Source organism: Lepus europaeus, chromosome 8, assembly GCF_033115175.1.
Source record: "Lepus europaeus isolate LE1 chromosome 8, mLepTim1.pri, whole genome shotgun sequence".
Classification (NCBI taxonomy): Eukaryota; Metazoa; Chordata; class Mammalia; order Lagomorpha; family Leporidae; genus Lepus; species Lepus europaeus.
In genome coordinates, this window is record NC_084834.1 from 122,382,956 (window position 1) to 122,407,318 (window position 24,363).

Sequence of the window (24,363 nt, forward strand, 5' to 3'; positions counted from 1 at the left end):
GGGCCACCTCACCTCTGCACAGGGAGGGAGGCAGAGGCAGAGGACGGGGGAGGCCGAGGTGGAGCGGCCCCTCTGCTCCCAAGGTTGGTGGCCGCCCTGGAGACGGCTCCGTCCAGCACACGTGTGTTTCCTTTGGACCACACAGTGTTTGAACGATTCGAGTCTGCTGCCAATGTTGAAACGCCGAGCGAGTTCTCATTAGAAGCTGCCTGTGGCTCTCCCGGAGACCCACTGCTCACCCCCAGCCCCGCCTGCCGCCTTCCTGCCCCTGACTCCGATAGCTGTGCAAGCCCTGGGTTCAAGTACCACCACGCTCTCAAGTGCAGTTGCTGCTCTCCAGGCTAGCAGAGTGTGGAGGCGGCCGGGGAGGGGGAACTTCAAGGGAGCTCCAGGGATGGGGGGGGGGTCAGGGTGGGTCCAGCATGGTGAGCCGGGCACAGAGGCTCGCTTCCCTGTTGCCCATGCTTGACCCTGTCCCCTAAGTGGGTCAGCATGCCTGCACACCGGCTCGTGCTGCCCGCATGGCCGAGCAACACGGAGGACACCCGCTCCGGGCTCCCTGGGTTCCGCCTGGATCCAGCCTGCCTCACCCCCAGCCCCATCACCAGGGACCTCACAGGCATGGGGATCTTTTGGGACCTGGGTTCACTTTCTCCCTGCCCCCTCCAGGGGAGAGATGGATGGTTCGCCTCTGCCTGCCCCGACCAGCAAGCCCATCTCCCAACTCCGTGATTACCAAGGAAGCTGATTTTCAGAATCCTTTCTTTGAACGGGCGGCGCATCCAAAGCTGCAGCTTGGTTGAAAAATGGTTTTCTGTGTTCCGTGTGTTCATCCTTCAAGTTCACGGCCATCACCACCTGAGAGTACTTAGAGCTCAGAGTAACTAAAAGAGAGCATAAATCCTGCTTGCTTTGAACACAACCCAGGGCTCACCATATGTCCACGCTCCGGCCAAAGCTAATCAGCTCCTTCCCCTCGCCTTCCCTCGTTCATGCTTATAAATCAAGAGGCCCCTGCATTAGTCACTACAGAAGAGATAATTAGTAAGTACAAGCCGCTACCTCATGGATCACTCCGTGCCGTGAGCCCAGGCTAAGCCAAGCGGCTGGAGAAAGCTGACGTTACGTAACCACGCGCTGCTCTAAGCACCGATTCGTACCAGACGCTTGTGAGCCTGAAAGAGTGCCTCCCGATTCCGCGCCCTTCCTCCTTGCGGTACGGAGAGCCGTGACATGGGGCTGCTCCCCCACTTCTTTCCTGGGCTCTAAACTGTGTCATCGGAACCCCAGGCATTTAGAGCAGCAGTGGTATCTTTAAGAGACGGCCTTGGGATTCCGATGTTTGGCACTCTTCTCCCCTGTGGCTTTGCTGCCAGCGGTCCACGGAGAAGCTTAGTTCACGGTCAAGACCACCGCTGCCCGCGTGCAGACCCACTGGCAGGAACGGCCCCTGTTCTGCGGGTCAGATGCTGCTGCCCCGTGCAAGTGTCCCGTGCACGTCTTTGTGACTTTGGTAGCTCAGGTGCACTCTGGCTTCTTTTTCCATCACACATTGTTTCTTGTGAATTTCCCCTTCCAACCGCTCAGCTGTGTTTGAGCAGGATGGTGCTGCCCCCCACCACCACCACAGCACAGAGCTGAACGTTCCGCCGGGTAGCTAGCTGGAGCCAGCAATAGCCCATTCCCGCAGCTGGAAGAGGGGGTTCAGGCTTGTGCAGTTCAAGCCCTTTGCTGCTCATGTCAAAACCACATTTCATCACATCCAGGATGCCAGCGCTTGTGAGAAGTAGCAGGTTTCATGTACAACTGGGAAAGGAGATGTTGAAGTGAGCCACCCGTAAGATGAGTCCCAAACACTTCTGAAGATGTCCCCCTGGTGTGTGGGCCGGGCACGCCAGCCTCTCTAGTGGCCTCAAAATCCATCCAGACCCATGTGGCACCTTCCCTGGGTTGTGTGGTGTGGCGTGGAAGTCAGCCCTGCAGAGCGAGCCTCATAACAAAACGGCCCACGGCTCAGGCCCTGGGGAAGTCACTCCTGCTGAGGGGAGGAAGGCTCTCTGGTCCCTCGGCAAGCAGAGCTGGGGCTGCAGCCTTTCCTCCAAGGGAGGATGTTGGCTCCAGGGATGCCAGATGTGTACCCCATGTGCATTTCTGAGACTCTCTACACATACATACCCTGACTTCTCACGCAATGAGTCATCAGAAGGCAGTCTTTTTAAAGATATTTAAAGAGTGGTGTAGCAGTAAGAGGGCACGCGACAAACACCTGTGTCCGTGCTGGCCATGCCCAGGCTGTGACATGTGTGTCGCGACTGTTGCTGGGCAACCGAAACTGCTCAGCCCTGTCCATCACACGTGCTCTCAGACGTGTTCAAGTGTAGACGAACGAGCGTCTTAGAACGGACGAACTGTGGGAGCAGCTGCAGTCTGTTGAGAACTTACTCTGCACAGTGCTCCCCTTACCCAAGCATAAGGCTGCATTCCCAGACTGCTGCTGGACGCACCAAACTCTGCAGGTGCTATGTTGTGTTGTTTGTTTGTTTCTCTATACAAATCTATGATTCATACATTAGGCACAGTCAATATTAGCAATAACAAATCAAATAGAACCTTTAAAATCCTAGACTGTAATTAAATTGCCAGCATCACTACTCTTCACTTTGAGGCCGATGGTAAGTATAATGAGAGTGGCTTGAACGCGAGCTGTGGTCCTGTGGCAGTCGACCTGGTGACTGAGATGGCTCCCAGATGACTAACGGGCAGCAGGGAGACGCTGGACGCAGGTGGAGGGAGCAGGACCACACACAACCTCGTCATCTCGTCTTGCTATGCAGAACAGCAGGTGGCTTAAAGCTCACAAACTGTTAATCTTGGGGGAACTGAAACCACATAGGGCAAAACGCAGATGAGGGGCGACCCCCCGTGTCTGGCTCGGCACTAGATTTAATGTCAATCAACCCTCACAGCAAGAAGTGTGCACAACAGGAAGTGTGGCCAGGACAATCAAGTTCCCCAGAACTCCCAGCAGGTGAATTTCAGAGCCAGGACTCTGGTCCAGACAACAGGACCTCCCATCCTGCTGGCTCCCAGGGTCCACAGGCAGTGTGAATCCTATGCAGATCAGCTGCGGGCTGAGGTTTGGTTCTGTCCAACACGTGAACCACCACACCAGACAGGCTCTCAAAGAGGTGCTTAATAAGGTGCAGTCACACAGGGGTTTGTGTAACGAACTGACAAGAATAATTTACAACTAGCACATCCATCCGAGGGAGCTGGGAGCTCAGCCCACGTCGCCCACGTGGGCCACGGCGACCCAACTGTGTGGACCATCACTGCCGCCTCCCAGGGTGTGCACTAGCAGGGAGCCGGAGCAGGGATGGAGCCAGCACTGCAACCAAGTACCCCAACATGGGGCTCAGGTGGCTCAGCTGCTAGGCCGAAGGCCCTCCCCAACAAGTGGCCGGTTTTTAAAGGGGCTCGTTGGTGTGATTTCCACCCTCACCACAGCCGTGGGAGCTGGCCTGGCTGCTCGTGGCACCCTCACCACAATGCAGTGAGATCATCCCCATCTCCCTGTGAAAACCGGGCTGCTAGCTGAGATGAGCCCCGTGGCGGTGGCCGTAGGCTCCTGCACGACACCCGCATTGCGTCAGCCCCCACCTGAGCCCCGGCCGGTCTCTCCCTATTCCATCTATTACCCCAGTGGCTCGCCTTCCTCACAAAGGGGAGGAGGGTTGGGAGCGGCCTGTTTTTTTATTACAAGGATGATGAATGGGCGGGAACGAATAGGCTTTGTTAAAAATCGTAGACGCTGTTTTCGGCTCCCAGCTGCAATGAGTGACTTTTTTCAGCTCACGGGAGCCCCAGCCCCTGGGCCTGGCCTCTCGGAGGAGCACGGGGGCCGGTTCAGAGCAGCCCAAGGCTGGAGAAGGGAGGCCCCCCAGCCCGTCTCCAGGGACCGGAGATGCCAAGTGAACTTCTGAGGCTTTTGGTGACAGCGATGCTGTTGTCCTGGACGGCTGCACACACGGAACCTGGGAGGAGCCCGATTCTGTGTTCTGTGCTGCGGGAGCAGAACCCAGAAGAGCAGAGTGAGAGTGCGACCTGGAGCTCGCGGGGTCAGTGCAAACCCTGCAGGAGCGTCGCCATGCCCAGGCGGCCGCGGATCGCCGGGCTCCAGGCCCGGGCTCGTGGGCATCGTGACCAGTGCAGCATCCACTGCTGAGACGGCTTCGCAGACGACAATAAGCAGCCTTGAGCTGTCTTCTCCGGGCTGGGCGTCCGGCCCGTCAATTACAGCTCCTGTTCAGACACCTGCATTGCACATCACGGGGCTTGGGTTTGATGCCTGTCCCTGGCTCCTGGCTCCTGGCTCCTGGCTCCTGGATCCTGGATCCTGGATCCTGGATCCTGGATCCTGGATCCTGGCTCCGGCTTCCTGCTGGGAGGCAGCGGCAATGGCTGCCATCACTGGGTTCCTGCCACCCACGTGGAAGACCCGGGTCCAGTTCCTGGCTCCCAGATCTCTCCTGCCCTGGTCTTGGCCGCGGAGGGCATCTAGGGAGTGAACCAGCAGGTGGGAGCACTCGCTGTGTCTCTCCCCATCTGTGTCTCTCCCTGTCGAATAATCAATCTTAAGTAAATAAATAAATGCAATCGTGTTCTCATAGTGCAGCATGTCGGCGGAGCTCTTCTGTGGGGAGAGGGAGGGGATGAGGGAGGGGAAGGAGCCCACCCCCCCTGGGGGTTTGTAAGAGGCTCTGACTGGACCACAGCAGCCCCACCGGAGCCTGTCCTAACCGTGTCCCCACGGGTCTCATCACAGCTGCAAGGGCGTCTCCCACTACGGCCTGACCAAGGAAAGGAAGCGACGCTCCCAGCATGGCTGTCCCGAGGGCTGCGCGAGCCTCACAGCCACGACGCTGTCCCCAGAGGCCTCCACAGCCACCACCAGCCCCTGTGCCGCGGACGAGCCCGGCCTGGACAACCCTGCCTACGTGTCCACGGCGGAGGACGAGCCACCAGCCAACAGTGTGGCCGACGCCGGCCACAGCAACCCAGTCCGGGGTGAGTCCAACAGGCAGTAGTCCGGGGGTGGGCTCTGTGCCTTGGGATTGCCCTCTGTGGCTAACTCACTATGGACAGTTCTAGGAATGTTGCTTTAAGGGGAAACTGTTGGGATAGTTTCGGCAGCTTATCCAATGTCCAGTTCTGTAAAGCAGACCAAAGCCCCAAGGATCCCAGATCACCAAGGCTGTGTCTGTGCCTTGGTGCGGGGCCTGCGGGGTCCTCACTCTGCAGTGTGGGACTCTTCCCCCACCCCCCAGCACTGCCCGGGGCACCTGCTGTTCTAGCCAGTTCTGCCCCGGAAAGAAAGAAAAAGACAGATTTCTCAACAAGCTGCAAATACGTCTTTGTAGAAAGTTGAGCAGATCTAGTAGGGCAGTGGACGCTAGAATGTGGCCACGCAGCGGTAGTCACTGTGGCCGACCAGGTGCACCTGTGAAAGACATTCTGTCCATGGACAGTGACTCTCCTCTCTCCCACAGCGCGGCCCTTTGAGCGGTCCACCATCAGGAGCCGCTCCTTTAAGAAAATCAACCGCGCGCTGAGTGCTCTCCGGAGGACCAAGAGTGGTGGGGGCGCGGTGGCTGGCCCCGCTGGCCAGGGCGGGGACAGTTCTGAAGACATCGCTGGCCCGGAAGGTAAAAGAACCTTGGGCGAGGCTGGATAAGGGGCGGGCTTCCAGGCGGACGTCCATCACTGGGGGCGACAGCCACACCCCCGCCCCATGACCCTCCCTTCCCTTCAGGTTTGTTGTTCGCATTGGGCCGATGAATAAGCTGAGATCCAGGGGGCTCGGTCTCCAGCCCCCAGTCGCCCAGCTAGGAAATGCAGAACCAGGGCTTAACTCAGGTCCTTGGGCTCCAGAGCCCAGTGGCCCAGCCTCCAGCTTATACCACACACCTGCCGCAGCAGGTGTGGGTCGGGGAGGAGGGAACCGCTAGATTTATCAGAGCCAGGCCTGCGGTGTCAGATCTTTCCAGATGGCAAACGCAGAAGCAGGGCCAAGAAGCTTCCCGGCCTCCGTGTTCCAGCCGGAGCCGCCGTCCCCGGCACCCCTCTGCGCACTTCTGTTCCAGCTGGGGTGCAGAAGCCGTGCTGTTCCAGGCTGCTGGCTGCCACGTGGGGGGCTGCAGGGGGATCCCACGGAGGCCCAGACAGCCGGGCTCTGGGCTGGTGCTGCAGGCCAGCAGGCTCTGCGATCCCCAGGCAGGTGCCTGCCTTCCCATCACGGCACTTAAACAGCCGCTCTTGGGAAATAAAGGCTTGAATATTGCTGCCAGGCTGCTGGGTGGCCACGGTGCGGGGCGGAGGCACGGGGCTGGGAAAGGTTTCATGGGGAAGGCAGGTTCCTCAGCTGAAAAGCAGAGCTCAGGGGAGGGCATTGGAGCAGTGGTCGGATGCTGGCTGGAACACCCACACCCCATGGCAGAGTTCCCCGGGCCAGAGCGGCAGCTCCACTCCCGATCCCAGCGGCCGGCCGGTGCACACCCCAGGAGGCAGCAGGTGATGGCTCAAGTGGTTGGGTCTCTGCCACCCGTGTGAGAGACCCGGATGGAGTTCCCAGCCCCAGCTGTCGCAGGCACCTGGGGAGTGAACTGGCGGAATGGGAGATCTCGCCTGCTCCCTCCTTCAAATAAAAGAAATTTTTAAAAATAGAGTCTGGGGACACAAGTCAGGTGATCTGTGGGTCTCCTTGCAGCTCTGAATTCGGTGATGTTGGCAGTCCCCGCCTCCAGCTAGCCATTGGCCACCTCTGGGTCCCGACGCGGGTCTCTTAATGTGCATTCCTGGGCAGCAGAGTCCAGGGGGGACAGATGACTCCTCGTGTCTGAAAGGTGGGCTCTTCAGGGTGACTGGGGATGACCGAGAGCAGGATTGCTCTGGCTTCATCTCTCGGCGAGCAAGGGGTGAACTGCAGCTTGTTCCGTAGAGCCCGCGAGGTCATTCATTGCTGTCCACTCAGACGCCGGCTGAGCTTGCCTGCACACAGAGACCTGTGTGCAGAATCAGCCAGACATTATGCCCTCAGGGTCCCAGGGTCCGTGGGGCGCCTGAGAAATGGGCGTGAATGGCGATCGTTGGAAATGGAGTGCAATAAAAGTAATAGAAAGGTTATGGGGAATGGGACAGCCAAGGAGAGCCAGGGAGAGGGACCGTTTCAAACAGGCTTGAAGGGAAAATTGGGTTTCGGCCCAGGTTGGAAAAGTATTCCAGGCAGAGGAAGTTGGGCTGGCACGGAGGCGGTGAGTGGAACCCAGCCACGGGGAACGATGAATGGTCCTGTTTGGCTGAACCCAGCTCTGGCGAGATGAGCGGTGGAATGTCGCTGGGTGGATGTCAAACAAACGCCGCTGTGTGCCTTTCAGCCTACCCGAGGCTGTATCACCTGATTCCGGACGGGGAGGTCACCAGCGTCAAGATCACCCGCACGCATCCCCGGGAAAGCCTCTCCATGAGGCTCGTGGGGGGCAGCGAGACGCCGCTGGTCCACATGGTCATCCAGCACATCTACCGCGACGGCGCCATCGCCAGGGATGGCCGGCTCCTGCCGGGGGACATCGTGCTGAAGGTGGGAGAGCCTGTCCCAGCATGCAACGGGCTGCGTGGACGGAGGGGCGGGTGGACGGATGGGGGGAGGGATGGATGGGCGGATGGAGGGATGGATGGGCAGATGGGAGGGAGGGAGGGAGGGATGGAGGGATGGGGGATGGATGGACAGATGGGAGGGAGGGAGGGATGGAGGGATGGGGGGATGGATGGACAGATGGGAGGGAGGGAGGGAGGGATGGAGGGATGGGGGGATGGATGGACAGATGGGAGGGAGGGAGGGAGGGATGGGCGGATGGAGGGATGGATGGGCAGATGGGAGGGAGGGAGGGATGGAGGGATGGGGGGATGGATGGACAGATGGGAGGGAGGGAGGGATGGAGGGATGGATGGACAGATGGGAGGGAGGGATGGATGGAGGGATGGATGGACAGAAGGGAGGGAGGGATGGACGGATGGAGGGATGGCTGGACAGATGGGAGGGAGGGAGGGATGGACGGATGGAGGGATGGGGGGATGGAGGGATGGGCGGATGGGGGGATGGATGGATGGGCGGGTGGCTGGACAGATGGGATGGACAGATGGGAGGGAGGGATAGATGGATGGGGAGGGACGGAGGGAAAGAGAGAGGGAGGTAGGAGGATGAGTGGACAGCTGAGTGGAAAGGAGGAAGAATGGGTGGACAGACGGACAGACAGGCGGCTCCACGAGGGAGCGTAGCAGGTGTGGCTCATCGCTCTGCATTCTTAGTGTGTTCTCAGGACTTCTCAGGCGCGAATTGCAATGGAGCTGAGACAGGTCCCTCGCCCCTCCGGCCTCTCCCCTCCCTCCCCCTACACAGAGGTTTCTGTCTGTGTGGTTTGGTCTCTGCCCCTCCTTTCCCCTACGCCCCCACCCCCGTCTCAGCCTTCATCTTCCTGGCCCTCTCCCCGCCTCCTCTTTCTTCTGGCCTCTCTCCTCCTGCCTCCCCTTCCCAGGCAGCCTTGGTAAGATACGACTGGAGCTCCCATGTCCTGGCATTGGCCGGGGAGCAGAGTCATGGGAAATCGTGTACTTTCTGTCACCTGCTGTCCTGTAGTAGCCATGGGGACAAAAGTCGCTCCCCCCGACGCAGACACCCTCAGGGGAGACAGGCAGGAGCCCCGTGCCCAGGGTGCTGTCCCCCGGGGGCTTCCTAGAGGGAGAGCAGTGAAGGGGGGGTTTCCAAAGAGAAAGGGGGAGGGGAGTGTTTATCAGACAGGGTCCACAGTGTTTATCAGACGAGAGACTCCTCCCTGCCCGTGGGTGTCCCGCGTGACACACGTGCCACCCCTCCCCGTCCAGGTTGGTGAGGGACAAGTGTCTGTCGTACTGAGCCACTGCTCAGGCAGAGTGATTGACACAGAGGAGCAACGCCTTCCCACTGGGCCCGGGGTAGAGCGCACGGCCAGGCTCCTCGTCAGGGGCGGGACCCCCGTGCTGCCTGGAGGGTTGCACAGCCGCACATTTTAAGTCTTGTGTTCTTCAACTGGCGCCTGCAGGCAAAGGGGCTGCCAGGGCTCCAGCAGGCAGCCCTGAGCTCCCCCCGCCTGGCTGTGCCCGGGCCCCAGCTGCCGCCTCGGCGCTGCTCTGCTCGCCAGTGCTGGGAGGAGGGCGGTGAGCCTTGTCCTTGCGGGCCTCCCTGCTTCCCCGGTCCAGGAAGCAACGGCCTGGCCGTGTGCTCCAGCAAGGCCTCGCGAGGCTCATCCCAGCCTCCCCGACGCCTGGCCGGCCGTGAGGGCCAGAAGTGGGCCTGGCGCCGGGGAACCGAGACGGGGGCTCCTCTCTGCGGAGCGCCCTGCACACGGGCTGCACTGCCGCCAGACGGGGGCCTCCAGGGCGGGGGCCGACTCAGCCACAGCCTCCAGGCCGGGCCTGCGTGGCCAGAGCCGTGAGCGCCAGGGAGCCGGCTGCAGGCGGCCCAGCCGGGCCATCATTGGTGAGCGAGGACCAGGGCTGTGCTGAGGGCGACCAAGTGGCCACCAAGACGTCAGCCGTGCTGCGGGTCTGAGGCTTCCGGTCTCCGCGGTCGGCTGACGCTGGGTGGGTTTTCTTCCTTTTCTTGAGAGCACAGCGAGTGTACTACAGGCTCCCCTTGGGACCACACACACACACACACAAATACACACCACAAACACACTGACAAACACATACACACACACTACACACATACACACATGTGCACATACACATACACATACACACGCACAAGCTCACACATACCACACACATACACATATACGCATACACACACGCACATACATATACACACATACACACAAATACACACATACACAATGCACACACAAATACACACACATGCACTTATACAAACACACCACAAACACATACACATGCATACACATACCACATACATACACACACACTAACACACATACATACATATATACACATACACACACCACACATACACATATACATATACACAGACATACACACATACACACACCACACACATACACGCACACACACATACACACACATACACACACCACACACGTATACATGCCACACGCACGTATATACATACACACACCACACTCGAACACCACACACATACACACACACACATGCACACATCACACACATACACGCACCACACACATACACACACCACACACTCACACACACTCAGTTGCAGGCTCACACTCTTGCCCACGCGTGCACACTCGGGCACGTTCTCTCCCCCACACACCTCCCTCCTTAGCACAGCCACACTCACACACGCACCAGCACACACACGCACACACGCTGAGAAGGGCACAGTGTCTTTCTCGCGTGCACACACTAACGCACGAGCACTCATTGCACGCATACAGTCAAGTACGTTCTCTTACACACGCGTGTGTGTGAGCGTGCACACAGTGGTAGAACCCAGGAGCTTAAAGCCCCGTTGCAGAGGTTTGGAAAGAAAAGGCCAAGGCAGTCTGGCTGGAGGCGGCGTCCGTGTCACCGTCGGACTGAACCGCGTGCGAGCGTTTCCTTTCTTCCTTCCTCCCCAACCCCATCAGCTAAGAAACAAGCTTGGGGGCCGGCACTGTGGCATAGCGGGTAAAGTAGCCACCTGCAGTGCCGGCATCCCATATGGGCGCTGGTTCGAGTCCCAGCTGCTCCACTTCCAACCCAGCTCTCTGCTGTGGCCTGGGAAAGCAGTAGCAGATGGTCTGAGTCCTTGGACCCCTGCACCCACGTGGGAGACCCGGAATAAGCTCCTGTCTACTGGCTTCAGATGGGACCAGCTCTGGCCATTGCAGCCATTAGGGGAGGGAACCAGCAGATGGAAGATTCTCTCCTTCTCCCTCTCCCTCTCCCTCTCCCTCTCCCTCTTCCTCTCCATAACTCTGCCTTTCAAAACAAATAAATAAATCTATAAAAACTTTTTTAAAAAGCAGCTTGTCAGGCAAGGCAGGCGAAGATCAGGTTCTGGTAAGCCAGTGGGCCGGAGTAAGGGCAGGACTGAGGACAGAGGGGGCCTGGACAGGTGGTGCAGGGGGCAGCGCCGTGGGTAAACCAGGGCACTGGGGCGCAGGAGGAGGTGACGGAGCAGGACAGCGTGCCGGCTATGCTGGGGTCCCCTAGGAAGGGCTGTGGCGGGCAGAGTGACCGCACGGTGGACCCACCGGCCGCTCCACCCTGCAGGTCAACGGCATGGACATCAGCAGCGTGCCCCACAACTACGCCCTGCGCCTGCTGCGCCAGCCCTGCCAGGTGCTGCGGCTGACCGTGCTGCGCGAGGACAAGGTCCGGAGCAGGAGCAGCGCGCAGGCCCCAGACGCCCGCGGGCCCCGGGACAGCTTCCACGTGACCCTCCACAAGAGCAGCCCCGAGGAGCAGCTGGGAATCAAACTGGTGCGCAAGGCGGATGAGCCCGGGGTGTTCATCTTCAGCGTGCTGGACGGCGGCCTGGCCGACCGCCACGGGCAGCTGGAGGAAGACGACCGCATCGTAGCCGTCAACGGCCACGACCTCCGATACGGCAGCCCAGAAAGCGCGGCTCATCTCATCCAGGTGGGTCACAGCCCAGCCAGAGACCCCACGGCCACCCGGTGACCACCCCGTGCTACACACGGTGCCTGCCTCGCAAGGAGGCAGTGGGGAGGGCTTGCACGCTCTGAGCTTCTGCCCAGGTGAGATGACTCAGGCCAGCGGCGCTCGCCGGGTCCCAGCTGTGCCTTGGGTCTGTGTTGCAGCCATTTAGCCAGACTGTAGACGCACACTCTGGGTTGCGTGTCGTGGCCTCAAGAGGCTGGTAGGGCTGAGCCAACCTGGTACCTAGAATGGTAGACGCAGGCCCAGGGCTCACCCAGACACGTCCAAGACAGCGGCTGCATTCACTCCAGTGAGAAGCCATGTGGCACAGCCTCCTGGGGCGCCAGGGACCGAGACCACAAGAGTGCTGGCTTCTCCAGGGTCAAGTCCAGCTCCCTTGGAGAGCCCAGGGCTATGCAAGCAGTAGCCCCTGACTGAGAGGCACAGGAGCTGCCAACAGCTTGACCACGGTGCAGACCGGCTCACCAGCCGACCAGCGCCATGTCCTCAAGCCCCGGCGTGCAGCTTTGTGACTTTGGCTGGGTCTCCGTCAAATTGTGTGCCTCTTTTTTTTTAAGTCAGACTTTTTTACTTCGAGATCGTCACAAGTGAACCTGTAGTTACGAGAACTAATCCAGACAGCTCCCGTGCACCTGTTACCCAGGTTTTCCCGCTGTTAGCATCTTGCAGATCTATGGGGTTGAACACAGGCAGACAGCTGTGCCGACACAGAGACCCTCATACCGGTTTCCCTTAGAGCCACCCCCCTCCCCGCCCACTCAACCCTGGGCCGCCTCTGCTCCCTCCATCCTGTTCTCAACCTCAAGAATGTTCCTCCCCTGGTGGCCAGCTTTGTCTCAGAGGGACAGAGGTGTTCTGGGCTCCTGTGTCCTAAGCCACGCCTTCCTTTCCTCCATGTGTTGTGCACATGCGCTAAATTACTGGTGCTTTCCTGGTCCTGAGTTGGGTGCAGAGAACAGAGAGATGGCGACCAGGTAGATCGCTCTCCCAGAGAGCCCAGCATCTCGGGGGAGCCAGCCGAAGGCTGTGGTGGCTCCCAGGGGGAGGGCTCACGTGCCTACAGTGCTGGTGCTGCCACAGTGGTTTTTGCATGGCTGGTCCTAACAAGTGCTCCCGGAGAGGGGAAAAGCCTGGACTGGGCTTTGAGGATTGAATAGGAGTTCTCTAGGTAGACAAGGCAGCAAGGGTCGTTGGAGGAGACGCGGCACAAAAGAGCACTTCCCGAGAGCCTGTTGGGAAGACGGGCGACTGCTGGGTCGTGGGGGCACTCAGAGAAGCAGCAGTGGACGTGGCAGGAGTGAGAGGCTGGGGCCGGGCTCTGGAGAGGGCCGCAAGCCAGGCTAATGGCCCAGGCTTCCTCCCGAGGCCATGGGCTGTCGTCAGACGGGTTCAGGAAAGGAAGTGGCATGATCTTCTAGAAAGATCTCTCTCGAGGCAGCAGTGGCATACGGTGACTTGCACGTGGTGACACGGGCCTTGTGCTCCGGGCCTCGGCGGTGGGTCACAGCAGGGGCTGTATGGAGGAGGAACATGGGGGAGAGTCCACTGCTCCAGATCTGACCGTCCAGGAGCCCCTGGGACCCGGCCAGGGGTCCGTCCGGGTGGTGGCCGTCTTCCCTGCTGTGTGCATGGTGACACATCCCTGCGCTTAAGGACAGCTGAGCAGTGAGTGGTGGGCTCGGCCTCTGAGACGTGAGCAGCCTGGGGGGGGGGGGGGCACAGGGGGCTGTCCCCTGCTCCTCAGCGCAGGAGGCACCCAGGGGGCACCTTGGTGGGGAGCTCAGAGCCCAGCTCCGAGTCCCTGTGGACGCGCCTGTGCCTGACTGTGCCTGCACCCCGCAGAGTAGAGCAGGTGGACAGAGCTACGAGCGGCGCCTCCTCCTGGGCTTAGCACCGTCTCCCCGAGTTTACTCGCCCAGCCCACTGCTCTGTCTCACATGTCCCAGGGCCAGTCTGGCCCTCAAACCTCACGTCAGCACTGGTCCCCGGCTCCCCCACTGCGCCCCTTGCCTAACCCGCACTGCCCTCTGTCTGTCCCAGTCTCGAGAGATGGCACCACTGTGTGCCCAACTCCTCCTGCCCCTGCATCCCTCTCCCAGTCTGTTGTTTAGCACCTCCGTGGACCCCACCAGACCCTCAGTCTGGGGTCCCTGAGCCCCTGGCTTCCACTCTGGGGCCCCCAGCCTCTGCTGTCCCTGCAGCGGTATTGGCGGCCACTCTTGCGGAGGCTTCCCAAGACACTCGGATGAAAATCCCAAGGCCTCCAGTGGCTGCAGAGCCGCAGGTGCTGGGCCGCTGGCTCTCCCTCCACGCTCATTCCTAGGCAAAGGGGAGGACATCAGTATTCTCCCCTGGGTGGGCCTGTTCACCACCTTGCTTCCTTGCTACTCCAGAAACACTTCCAGAGCGTCCTCATCGGGGTCGCTGGCTGTCCCTCACCATGGGAGAATCTCCCAGAAATCTGCATGACCTACTCGCACACCTCACACAGGTCACCTCCTCGGGGAAGCCCTCACTGACAGTCTCACTTAAATAGCACAGCGCACTCAGTCTGCATCCTGTCGGCGCTTTGTCTTCTACCGAGCAGCTTCCTTGCGGCCTTAGGTCCGGTGCAGTGGAGCGGGGCGGGCGATGCTGTCCCGACGCTGAGATCAGCACCTGCCGGAAGTAGTTACGCGATACATCCCGGCAGCACGCCGGCTTCTGCGCGCCGTCTGTCCCCAGGGCATCCTGCCATGTTGGTTGAGCAGCTCCTGTGGGCCAGGCAGCCTGAGGTCCTGACACACTTCTGCCTCCTGGTGCTGGAAACACACTGCCGTCTCGTCTCAGACAGTCAGGGCAGCCTCAGACGGGGGGTCCCAGCCTGGGTGCACCACTGGGAGGGGACACAAAATAGGCCGTATGCATGGCAAAGGAAGACTCCATTTTCTCCTATGCAGAAGAAATCGCATCCTTAGCCTTTTTTTCTCTACAACAAGACATTTTAGGTGATCATCAGTATTTGTCCTGCTGCACATAGCGCCCCCTGCAGGTCCTCAGCGCAGCTCACACTCTGAACATGAGCTTTGCCAGCTAGCCTTTGCAATTTCGCAACAGGCCAGAGAAAAACTCCCTTACTCATGTCATTTGGAAAAATCTTGGTAACATATGGCATCTACTTTTGTAGATTAATAACAGGAGAGCAAAAAAAGTTCCCTGAGAAAGTTAATTTATGAAATAAAGTCTGGCCTAACAGTGGAACTTCCTAGAAGATTCCTTTACTTACTAAATAAAGCCCATGTGCTTTGTAAGCAGAAAAACACTTGAAAAAACTAAAACAAATACATAAAAGCTGGGGCAGAACTAGTTGGAAGAGAAATGAGAAAAAAACAACAGAATGTTGGAAAAGCTCAGCTAAGCCACTTCTTGCTGGTTCTGCAGAGTGGATTTAATTTATGGGATGTTCAGAGCACACCCAGGCTGGGGATGGAACTGAATACCTTAAAGACTGAAACTCAAGTTTCTAACCAATCCTTGGCTGGGGCGCCCTTGTGTGTCTACTCCATGAATCCCATTAGCCCCACGAAGAAATTCGCAGACGGCACGTCTGTGGGGCCTGGCCTCTCCCCTGCTGCCACACCACGGCCTGCCTCCTTCTGCCTGCTTGCAGGGGAGCCATGACACGCAGGCTGCAGCTGGCTCCTAACGGGAGCTCTAAGCTTCAGCGCCCAGCAGCAGCCTGGGTTCCGCAGGTCAGAGGCGGCCCCCAGAGAAGGAAAGCGCTAAGGAGACAGGAGCCTGTGCCACAGGAAGCAACTCGGGACAACCAGCCTCGATGGCTGAAGCTTATTGAGCTCCGTGGCTGTGACCGAAATGGCTTGTTGGAACTGTCAGATGTCGTACCTAACATAGGAGAACAAAAATTTGATAGAACTGAGAGAGAGAGAGAGAGGTCTTAGCATCCTGGGCTCGAAGGCCCGGCGCCCCACATGAAAACCATCCCAGCCGAGCTCGGCAGCCCGGCGCCCCACGAGAGCCGTGTGCGAGGTTTGCTCCCCCAGTGAACGGATGATTAAGTGAGAGGTTATTTCACGAGGCCCCTCCAACTTCTACAAAGGATGTCAGGGACCTTTGGACAGAGCCAGAGAGCAAACATCAGGTTGCTCGTGTTACATTTGTTCTGAATGCAGATTCCAGCTCGTGAGCTCCGCCACATAGCTGGGAACAGTGGCAGAGGTGCCGCGGGGATCCAAACGTTCAGTTCCCCCGGAGCCAGCGAGCATCGCCAGTGAAACAGGACCTGACCGGGTCGTGTGTGTGTGTTACAGGTCAGCGTGGCTCAGGTGGAACCCGATCCCCCCTCACCACGGGCTTACCACGGACTGTAACACATTCAGTGCACACAGGCCAAACTCTATATGGACGTTCTGAAAAAAACCTCCCAGAGCTGAATCCCCAAAGCCTGAAGGATTTTCATTCAGGGCTCCAAGTTTTGCACATTAGGGATTAAGTGTGACTCGGTCAGTGCGCAGCCTTTCATAGCAGGGGTTTCTCCTGTTGGCCTGGTGTGGCTTAGGTGGATTTTATTCCTGCTGCCGTCGTCAGATTTTGCCGTCTGGGCTGGGTGGTTTTAGTTCATGAAATCTGTAACTTGGCATCTTTTTTAAATTTTGAAACCAGGCCTCCATAGAGCGCCTCACATGCGGACGCCAAATCGCCCTGGGCTCCGACTCCCAGACTCCCTCTCTTTTTCCCAATTCTTAAAAAATTGTTGAGAGAACATTTTCAAATAACGACAGTAAAAAGCTTAATAAAAAAATTCAACAAATGCAAAGTAAACAGACCCTGGTTCAGCAGGAATATAGACAGGGACTATACACAATCACGAAATGAAAAGATGCCAATTTCACTCGCATACCGTAAACTTGTAAGATAGTCACAGCTCATTAAAACTAGAGTGCTCTATCACGCTTAACAATTTGTTTGACAAAGACTTAAAACAGAGTTTGACAAAACACTGTATTTGCAGCAAACCTGATACAGGCATTTCTTTCTTTCGACTTAGGGTCTTCCAAGAGTGCCTCTCACACACACACACAGCTGCAGGCTGCAATGCTAGGGGACCTGAAACCTGAGTGTCCCTCCCCCAGCCCGGGCATCCCCCACCAGCATATCTGTTGCCCACGGAGCAGAATTAACCATGACAGTAACTTCTAGGGCACGTTGGCGGCCAAGCCGTTGCGTCACCATACGGACCCAGCAGTCAGCAGGTTCCAGTTCTCGTGAGAATGACATCCTGATGTTGACCTTGACCCTTACAAACCACGACCCTGTGTCATCCGTCTTCGGTCTTGTCCTGGATTGCCTTGCCCCTAGAACTGTGCGCTTGCGGGACTGCAGGGGCGAACGTGAAACTACAGCCCAGAGGGCAAAGCCACCGGACTGCTGCCCAGACTCTCCTCCTGTGCTTGCCCAACCCTAAGCTCCCGTCCACCACTTTTCCGCAAAGCCTCCTTAATTTAACCTCTTTCCCTTGGCCAGACGCTGGCCACTCGCAGCTCACTCAACGAGCTGCCCCCTCTTCAGCAAGAGAGAGTCATAAAATCTCCTTAGGACGGGCCAGCGCGCTGGGTGCCGACGTTTCAATGGTGAGCGAGTCGACAACGCCAGGTTTGCTTCCAGCTGCCCGTGGTACGTAGGGAGCGTCGGCTCCAGTGAGTCATTAGCTCGTTCTCCAGTTGCATTTCTGGCAACCCTAGTGTTTTGCTGAAGGGAAGGCATTTTTTCCCCAGGAGTTCTCTGACTCACCGGAAGCGGGCGGAGGGGTCCAGGGCCTCTTGCGCACTCGCTGTGGAGTTTGTTGCCACATCAGCAGGAAGGACTGATGCCTCGCAGAGTCCTCTCGCGCATGCTGTGGTTCCGACGCCTCCAGTGTCCCTGCTGCCACGTGAGGTCCAGGTGCCACCACCCAGCCTCAGGGCTGGGCTCTACCCCTGCAGTCTGCTCTACAGTGAGGTCCTGGGACCTCCCCGTCACCGTTCAATCGATCAGTAATCAAGTAGCCTGTAGAGCCCATCCCCCATGTTCGTAGTAACGACCCGTGAGACCCTCAGCACGGCCGGTCCAATAGTGAGCGCTGTCAGTGAGGCCGGAACAGCTGGTGCGTAGGCAGAGGTCTTACTGTGTGCTGGACAGATCAGCACTCATCTTGTAGGCCCAGTTCTCAAACACAGGCACACAGACACGCACACATGCACACACATGCACACGTACACACGCGTGCACACATGTACACACGCGCGCACACACGCGCGCACACGCACACAGCTCTAATAGAGCAAGCCCAGCATTCATGAGACCCTCCACGTGATCTGAAAACAAGTGTGGAAGTACCCAGGGGCAGTTGACTTGGGGCGGAGTAGAGCTCAGGAAAGACCCTGCGAGTCACCCTCTCCCGGGGTCGTCACGTGGGGAGCGACACGGTGTCGGCTGTCAGGGCATCTGCAGGGCCAGCGGGCACACGAGGGAAGGACAATCCCAGCCGCCCCGAAGGACAAGCTTGCTCAGCAGCGCTGCGCCGCCCTGGGCCGGTGAGCACCCCGTCGGGGCCGCGGAGGCGTGAGCTGAGCGACCGATGGCGGGGCTCCTGCAGGGGAATCAAAGCGCTGGCCGAGACAGCCCCGATGTCTCCTGCGTGTCTCTGACTGTCTAGTTTTTTATTTTTATTTTTATTTGACAAGTAGAGTTAGACAGTGAGAGAGAGAGACAGAGAAAGGTCTTCCTTCCATTGGTTCACCCCCTAAATGGCCGCTACAGCCAGCGCTGTGCCGATCCACCAGGTGCTTCCTCCTGGTCTCCCATGTGGGTGCAGGGCCCAAGCACTTGGGCCATCCTCCACTGCACTCCCGGGCCACAGCAGAGAGCTGGCCTGGAAGAGGGGCAACCGGGACTAGAACCTGGGGTGCTGGTGCCACAGGCGGAGGATTAGCCTAGTGAGCCGCGGCGCCAGCTTGACTGTCCAGTTTGATGGAACCAGCACCCCTCCTCCACTCCCCGGGGCCTGGCGAGTCCTTGAACTGAGAATGATCCTTAAGAGCTGCTTAAGGGGAGCTGAAGTGGGCAGTTCCAGGCAGCGTGGACACAGCCCTCCGCGCAGTCTGTGTTCCAAACCCGCTAAGGTCAGACCACCTCCCTCTGAGACCTTTGGAGAAGAGACCAGCGCGGGAGATGCAGGGAGTTGCGTTTTTCTAAGATCCGGTGATTCAAGCCTCCAGCACGCGTGTGGGGAACGCAACGGGGACAGCAGCTCAGAAGGCAGAGAGACCAGTCCCACTGCAGCTCTCGCCTGTCACTCACAAGACGCCGCCAATCGTGCACGGGTCCCTGAGGGCCTAGGCGGAACCTAGCTGACCCTAGGCAGCTGTGCACGTGGCCTGCCTCTGATGCCCGCCCGTCTGTCTGGGTGCCGCCGTTTTGGGTGTTGTGCGGGATGATACTGGCTCAGGTGTCCTCACCTCCCATCTCTGTGGGGTTTCTGGCCTGGGCTGCGCCTGGCGGCAGGAGCCTCCATGGCCCTGGGAGGGGAAGCCATCTGCACGCTGAGAGGGTGCTCGCCCTTGGAGACGTCACGGGGCGGCCCCCTCCAGGGCGTTCGCTACTCCAGGATGGTGCGTGTCAGGGAGGCTGCGGACTGGGGCGCCCTGCTTTGGCCTCTGCCTACTCTCAGCGTGGACGAGCGATTCTGAGCCAAACCACAGGACAGAGAAAAGCAGTCACTGCCCGAACAGGCGGCTGCTCTTCCTGCCACACTTGCCGCTCTGTTTAACTCCTCTGCCTTCCTCTGGGTGTTAGCGTCGTTCTGATTTTTGAGCTAGAAGTTGCCCACAATGCGTGTTCCGTGGACCTCTCTCAGGCCTCCTCCCTCTGTCTAAGAGGCAGGGATGGATCCCTACAGGCAGGAATCGCGTCCCCAGGCCCCTATGGTGAGGGTCGGGCCCAGTGCCGCCCGTGAGCTCTGGGCATGGAGTGCTTACCGAGTGGCTGCCGATAGCCAAAGTCCACAGCGGGCGAGTGTGGCTGGCACCGTGCAGGGAGGAGCGCGAGAGTTTCGTGCCTTGCTCCGGGGAGGGAGAAGAGAGAGGAACGCAGCAGCGTCCCCAGAGCGTGCCTGGGTCGAGGGGACAGAGAACTGTCTCCTAACAGTAGCTCAACCACCCTGCAGCCTGAGCCGAGCCTCCCCAAAGCTGCCAGACCTGTTTCGTGCGGCAAAGCCTCCCTCTGACTGCTTGTTCTGTTGGACGGCAGGTCCCCAGACCTGTCTTCCTGGCTTGCATTGTCCAAGAAACAAGTCCTGGTGATTCTCTCATGGGTCTTCCGTCCGCCCCTCTGGCCCGTTCTCACATTCGCCCCGGTGGAAAGGAAGCGTCCCTGGGGCCAGGGGCTGCTCCTGTACCCCGAATCCAGTTGCCCACGAGAGTCAGAGCTGGGACAAACACGTCAGCCCATTTTCCAACTTGCATCTCCAAACACTGCTGAAGAAAGCACAGCAAACAGTCGGCCTGCAGCAGCCCCAGACCCGGCCCTGCAGGGGACTTAATTCCAAGTAAACGATGCCAGAGCTATGTATTGGCACACTGATCCTGCCAATAACTTAATGCCAAAGCCAGTGAGAAATTCCTGCTCGAAATGTGAATTAGTTGGCTCTTGCAGGCTGCTCCTTGGCAGTCTGGCCCTCCCCTGGCGTGCTGATCTGATGTGTGCATCTAAGCTGTTCTCATTTCTTACAGGGTGCTCAGAGCACGCGGCTGCTCCTTGGCCAACTGCAAGTGAGCTAACAGGCAGGCCAGAGACGGACCTGCCGCCGAGACCCTGGAACACGGGAACAAACAGGGTCTCGGGCATTGCATTTTGGACCTGAGTGCTGACTGCTGCTTATCTTGTAGAGACTTTTGCTTGAGGTCTGCAGAGGTAACCGCATGAGGATAAGAGAGGTTTGCAGAACAAAGAAGGCCGTGCACTCATTGCAAAACCTTCCTCCAAGCAGTGGACGTAGTGGGCGAACGCCACCTTCTTGGCAAGAGCTGTCTTCCTGATTGCTCACTGAGCTTGCTGCCTTTCTTCTATTCTAACACGGGATTTACATATGATAAGAAGCACCGGGTAGTTGGAGATGGGCCAGCATGTGTGATGACCAGCTAGGTCAGGAGGGAACCCCAGGCTGCATGTGCAGGGAAGTGGGCTACGAACTTGCATGTCCTTCCTGGTCATGTTAGGGTCTTCTGCCTTTGTGTGCAATGGATCAGCTCCCCTGGCTGGCCACCCATGGGCGCATGGCCACCCACTGATGCCCCAGACCGTGAGGAGGACCCTGAGAAGGCAAGCGTGTTGATGTTCGCAGGCAGAGTCGCGAAAGTTCGGGCTGTGCGTGGTCGGACAGCCGCGGGGACCGCACGTCCTCGGCGCACTTCGTGGCTGGTGGTTTTGAAAACGAGGTCCCGGCTCCTGACATGGGTTTGTCCTGCGTTCCGGGAAGGAAGGCGCAGGGAGGCCAGGTCTCAGACCATTCCAGCCACTGTAACAAAGTGCGCTGCTCCCAGGCCCAGAGGCCGGCAGACCCAGCGTCCCAAGAGCACCTGCTCGCTTGCAGGCGGTGCCACCCCGCGTGTCCTTACATGACAGAAAGCGCCAACAGGTGCCCCTGGGCCTCCCAGGAGGGCACTAACCCCATAACGAGGGCGGTGCCTTTGTGACCTAGGTGCAGGTTAGGATCCCAACCTCTGGGTTCAGGGTGAACACCAGCATTCAGATCACAGCATGCGAGAGCCGGATGTCTCGGCTCCCAGTGTCTGTGCCCACAGAGAAGAGCAGGGACGCTCCGGGCCTGCCTGGCCTGGCCTGGCCTGGCTTCTCCATGTCCTGGTAACCATGCCTGTCGCCGAAGCAGGCAGGCAGACAGGCCAGTGCCCCTCTGTGCACCGAGGGATGGGCTGCCAGTCTGGCTGGACCTCATTCATCAGCCCGCTCCTCCAGCCTGGGCCGTCAGCAAGTCCAGGGGTCGTTTCGGGGTCTCAGGGCGACTCTGCCTGCCCTGCAGATCCGCGGTAACGACCCACGCCATGTGAGCCTGGCCGTGGCAGGATGCCGACTCAGCCAGAACATGCAGTGGCCGCTTCAGAAAAGCAATGCGTTTTCTGCGCTCGATCCCCTGTCCCAGCATCACCGTACCTGGCAGAGAGCAAGGGCATCAGAGTGGTGGTCACCCAACACATGCAGGGCCAAGCAGGGCTTTCACTGGGCTGGGGTAGGACCTAGGCAGTCACCGGCTGTTTCCGACCTGCCCGTCCCTTCCGGTGCCAGAGCCAGACTTCCATTCCTGCGGCAACAAGATCCTGTGGCTGACTGCGCTTCCTTCTCAGTCCGCTGCTCTGGGCTGCGCACCTGCGCCTGTCTGGAGAGCCCTGGGTCCGCGTGCGGCTGGGATGAACCCCAGCTTCTCCAGGCTGGCCCTGGAAGCAGGGGTCACTCACCTGCTTTGAGGATAAACGACAGACCCCTCCTGCTTTGGCCAAACTACAAGGCAGACACTGATACAATTTTTTAAAAAACACTAGAAGTTATGTTTTGCTGTCTAAAAAAAAAAAAAAAATAGGACAGCCCAAGTGCCACCTTGGTAAGCCCAGGGGCAGGAGCCGTGAGTGGCTAACACGCGTGTCTTCTCCCCAGGCCAGTGAAAAGCGCGTCCACCTCGTGGTGTCCCGCCACGTGCGACAGCAGAGCCCCGATATCTGTCAGGAGGCCGGCTGGAGTGGCGGCGACGGGAGCCACGCTCACCAGGTAAGGCTGGCCAGGGCGCGTCCGCTGCTCCCGCACAGAGCGATTTTCTGGGAAGGCGGCGGAGCTCAATGCTTCAGAGTCGTCTCTGGGCTTGTCAGGTGTGGAAACACCATGCGGTCATAAAGCACGAAGTCCAGGGTCCATCTTTGAGCCCTGGTGAGACAACAGGTGTCTCTCACACGCACAGGGGAGGGAAAGGTGTGTTGAGGGTGGGGCGGGGGGAATTCGGGAAAGCTGACCCGACAGCGTCCAGTGCCAGCCACATGAGTGTCATGTGTTTACCAAGTCATTTTGTTCGAGGACTGTTTTCCATTCCCTTTGAAGGGAAGTGAGAGGATTGCTTGGTCTCGGAATGCCCCTGACTGTCTCTTGCTGTTTTCAGTGTGTGGTGCTTGTGCAAGGGTCCAGGAGGATCACTGAAACACTGCAGGCTCAGGGGCGTTAGGGAGTGGTGGGGACTGGGGCCAACTGGAGCACGCAAGTCCACGCCTTCCAACGCGGTGCACCAAGCAGATGTGGCCATGGCTGGGAGCCATCCTTGTGGCCATCAGCGCACAGCTGCCCTTTAGATAAGGTGACTCGGGCCAGCCTGCGCTCCGCCCGGGGCCTGACCTCTCTGTCTGGAGGCTGTCTGAGCAGCACAAGCCCTTGGTCCAGAGCAACAGTCTGGAGCCGGCGCTTCTCCGGGGAGCTGCTCTGTAGCACATCGCTGGTGACTTGGGAAACCGTCTCCCAGGGAGCCCCTTGCTCCTGTACCAGCCACGGAGAGCGGAGGTGCCCTTTCCTCCCAGGTGGTGGGGAGCGGCTTCTCCACTGAGTTTCTGAGCCACGGATGTAGGGAAAAATGACCCGACATTTTGGGGTTGGAGCCCCCGTGCTCTATTCGGTTCACTGCAGAGTCATGCGGTGAGACCCCCACGCTCCAGCCAGCCATGCCCCAGTCTGGAATTCCAGGTCCGCTTGCAGGAAGCAACCTAGACAGAGCCAGCACGTCGGGCTAAAGTGTCGAATAGATGTGGACTCCCCACGGCCCCGCCCTAGGGAACACCATTAGCAGTTTTACATGACCCAGACGGTATTTGCCGGTAGAAAACTAGCTTATTGGCTTAGTTAATGAATTAAAAGTTTGTATCTAATTAACTAATTGGAGTCAGGTGAACTAGAATGTATTACATCCTAATCCAGTAAACCGGGGTGGGCCCTTAGAGCAGCAGTCACTGGGGAGGTCCACGCCCACGTCCGAGCGCCCAGTACAAGTCCCCGCTCCTTGCCTGTGCGCCAGTTTCCTGTCAATGCGCACCCCAGCAGACAGCAGGTGATGGTGCCAGGACCTGGGTCCCTGCCATCCACAGCGGAGACCTTGGACTGAGCTCCCAAAACCTGGCTTTGGCCCCGCCCTGCATTTAGGGAGTGAACCAGCAATGGAAGACCTCTCTCTCTTACAGACAGTCTGTCTCTCAGCCATCGAAATAAAACAACTAAAAGTTAAGGTCCGTTGAACTACTAAGAAGGAGCCCCCCCACACCCGCAGAGCGGTTTTACCATTCCTTCCACTTTCCCATCACAAAGCACTAGAAGAGCGGGAACCTCTGACTCCGTGTTTCCCGCTGCTCGTCCTGAGTTGAATTCCTGGAAGCGCACGGGCCAGCTGGCCGAGTGGGAAACCGTAATTATCCTCACGGTTCTGTGCAGCTCAGCCCGCCGATGCGGTGCTCCTGGCCCAGAAGAGGGGGACAGATAGCAGAAAACTGAGTCACGAGCGGCTGTTTGGGGTTTCGTTTTTTTTATGATCCAAGTAAAGTTTTGTCTGATTTAGGAATCGACTCTTTCTGGCTTTTTGCAAGTAGG

General features: G+C 58.6%; 1 protein-coding gene across 1 annotated transcript in view; it reads left to right on the forward strand.

The window, feature by feature from the left end:
• LNX1 (ligand of numb-protein X 1) overlaps nucleotides 1-24,363 on the forward strand; it is a 78,575-nt gene that overhangs the window by 35,779 nt on the left and 18,433 nt on the right. The window contains exons 2-6 of the mRNA XM_062198834.1: nucleotides 4,826-5,067; nucleotides 5,550-5,705; nucleotides 7,434-7,636; nucleotides 11,293-11,661; nucleotides 22,405-22,515. Coding sequence (XP_062054818.1) covers nucleotides 4,826-5,067; nucleotides 5,550-5,705; nucleotides 7,434-7,636; nucleotides 11,293-11,661; nucleotides 22,405-22,515 — 1,081 coding nt within the window. The remainder of the gene's footprint in view (nucleotides 1-4,825; nucleotides 5,068-5,549; nucleotides 5,706-7,433; nucleotides 7,637-11,292; nucleotides 11,662-22,404; nucleotides 22,516-24,363) is intronic.